This window comes from Camellia sinensis, chromosome 1, assembly GCF_055761805.1.
Source record: "Camellia sinensis isolate YWXY chromosome 1, ASM5576180v1, whole genome shotgun sequence".
Lineage (NCBI taxonomy): Eukaryota > Viridiplantae > Streptophyta > Magnoliopsida > Ericales > Theaceae > Camellia > Camellia sinensis.
This window is the reverse complement of record NC_138961.1, coordinates 108,474,932-108,477,547: the sequence shown is the minus strand read 5'-3', so window position 1 is coordinate 108,477,547 and position 2,616 is coordinate 108,474,932. Positions and strand designations below refer to the sequence as shown.

The following is a 2,616-nucleotide window of genomic DNA, read 5'->3' as shown; positions in this document are numbered from 1 at the left end:
TCATTTATGATTTTCGAAATCACCTAAGTGTTCAATTCTCAACTCCAAAAGGATGAATGTGAATTCCTATTGATTTTCTTCCTACTTCTCTTTCTTTTCTCTAACTTTCTCTTCTTCTAGCTCTTAACATAAAAGTCTCCCTCTAACTTTCTCTGTGCTTCTCCATCCTTCTCTCTTTCATTCAAGGAACTAATCAGCTTGGGACCCTAATTGTTCCATTAGCTTAAGTGGCCAAGTTTAAGTCAAACTAATCTTGCTTAGCCTCAAAGATAGAGAATTTACTGAGTAATTATCGATACTAGTTTGACTTAAGCACGTCATTTAAGCTTTACCAGACCACCTAAGTGTTCAATTCTAAAATCCAAAAGGATGAATTTGAATTCCCATTGATTTTCTTCCTCTTTCTGTTTCTTTTCTTTAACTGTCTCTTCCAGCTCTCAAGAAAAAGGTTTCTCTCTAACTTCGCGGCGCTTGTCCATCCTTCTCTCTTTTTTGTTCGAGAAACTAATTAGCCTTGGCCCCCTAATTGTTTCATTTGTTCAAGTGGCGAAGTTTAAATCAAACTAATCTTGCTTAGCCTCTAACAAAGAGAATTTACCGAGTGAATGTAACTTAATTTATTCACCCAAATATTGTAACTTAACAACCATTAGTTTAACTTGAACACCTCATTTAAGGTTTTCGAAATCTCCTAAGTGTTCAATTCTCATGTGCAAAAGGTTGAATTTGAATTCCGCTTGATTTTCTTCCTATTTCTCTTTTTTTTTCTCTAACTTTCTTGTCTAGCTCTCAAGAAGATAGTTTCTCTCTAACTTTCTCTATGCTTCTCCATCCTTCTCTCTTTCGTTCTAGGAACTAATTAGCTTGGGCCCCCTAATTGTTTCATTTGTTCAAGTGGCGAAGTTAATATCAAACTAATCTTGCTTAGCCTCTAACAAAGAGAACTTACTGGGGCCCCCACAATATCCCTAAAGTGAGTTTTGTGGTTTAGATGGCGATTCTGAGCAGACAGAGCACTGGGGACAGGTTGCACCTTTTTGGTGTGACACAATCTGCTGTATGTGTATTTTGTCAGTACCATAATGAAGACCATAGCCACCTTTTCTTTGAGTGTCCATCCTCGGAACGGGTGTGGTCTTGTGTTAAATGTAAAATCAATGTTGATTGGCCATCCCTCCTTTGGGATGATTTGGTCCAGCTCATTGCTAAATCTGTGAAAGGGAATTCCTTAGGGACTATTATTACCAAGCTTGCATTTACTTGTACTGTGTACCAGTTATGGGTTGCTAGGAATAATAGAGTGTTTGGTAAAGATATGGTCCCTGAAGAGGTTGTTATAAAGCGTATTGTGGATATGGTTAGATTCAGGGTAATGCATATTACCAATTTGAAGACTAACCATAATGACAGATGGTATCTTAGCTCCTGGAAATTGCCTCATACTATGTCGAAGCTTGCTGCTGCTGATGTGAGGAATAAGAGTTCATAAAATATGGGTTGAGTGAAGGTTAGAAACTACGTTGCGGGGTTTCCTAATGTTTGTTATTCATATTGGTGCTTGGAGTCCTGGAAAGCCGATTGTCGAGTGTATGCCAATCAATCTGAGGGTTGAGTTTCGTGTGAGGAATAAACACTCCATATCCCCCACATTACTGACCACATTGAGAGGAACTAACAAGCTTTTATATATTCTCTGTATCTTTTCTTTTGCTGGTGTATGGAGCTTTGTTTTTCCGTGTGATGTGAGCATAGATACTTGTGGGTTGAGTGTAGTGAGCAATTATATGTGTGATGTTAAATGTTTCATGTTTCTGAGTCTCGCGAAGTACTCTGTTTATGATTATTTAATTCTGTTTGGTCTTTGCTGGATTACAAGGTCTACTATAAATGTGTAGAATCTGTTTGGGATACATGGTTTAGTAGCAGTTCTTGGACGGTGCTGCATGGTTTGTTCTTCAGTTCGGGTTGACTCGAAGCTCGAAGTAGGATGTGATTGTGTTGATGGCTGCTATATGCGCCTCGTGTGTGAAGATTGACTTTCCATTATGTTCGTTTTCTTTAGAGTGTGTTGGTATTTTTGCCTACCCGTGTGGGATGTACACGGGTGTCAGTGATTTTCTGTTTCCATCCGACTGTTTGCTACTTAGATATCGGGTGTGTTCATGTTCCTCATTACATTTTCATGCGCCACATGAACACACTTTGGTTACTTCCTATTATGTATGGTTTATTTAGTATAGTTTTTGGCTTATTTTATTTATTTTGTCCTGATAGATATGGTTTGGTCGTTAGTCTTTCTGGGTAATTCTGGAATGCCTTAGTCTTTTTGTTTTTCCTTTGGTTCTTGTATAGTGCTTTGGTTAGGGCCCTGGGGTATGCCCCTTGTCGTGGTGTAAGTTTTTTGTCTTTTATTTTACGACTTATCCACCCAAAAAAAAAGAGAACTTACTGAGTAATTGTAACTTAACAACAATAGTTTAACTTAAACACCTCATTTAAGGTTTTCGATATCTCCTAAGTGTTAAATTCTCAAGTCCAAAAGGTTGAATTTGAGTTCCGTTTGATTTTCTTCCAATTTCTCTTTCTTTTCTCTAACTTTCTTGTCTGGCTCTCTAG

The 2,616-nt window shown here is 37.9% G+C and overlaps 1 protein-coding gene across 1 annotated transcript; it reads left to right on the top strand.

The window, feature by feature from the left end:
* The first annotated feature begins 991 nt into the window (after positions 1-991).
* On the top strand, positions 992-1,489 carry LOC145788891 (uncharacterized). Its single transcript, XM_082910549.1, has one exon. It carries the CDS (start codon positions 992-994, stop codon positions 1,487-1,489), a length of 498 nt encoding a protein of 165 aa, XP_082766675.1.
* The last annotated feature ends 1,127 nt before the right edge of the window (positions 1,490-2,616 follow it).

Coding starts and splice junctions, on each gene's coding strand:
- LOC145788891 (XM_082910549.1), top strand. CDS start 992: ATGGCGATTCTGAGCAGACAGAGCACTGGGGACAGGTTGCACCTTTTT.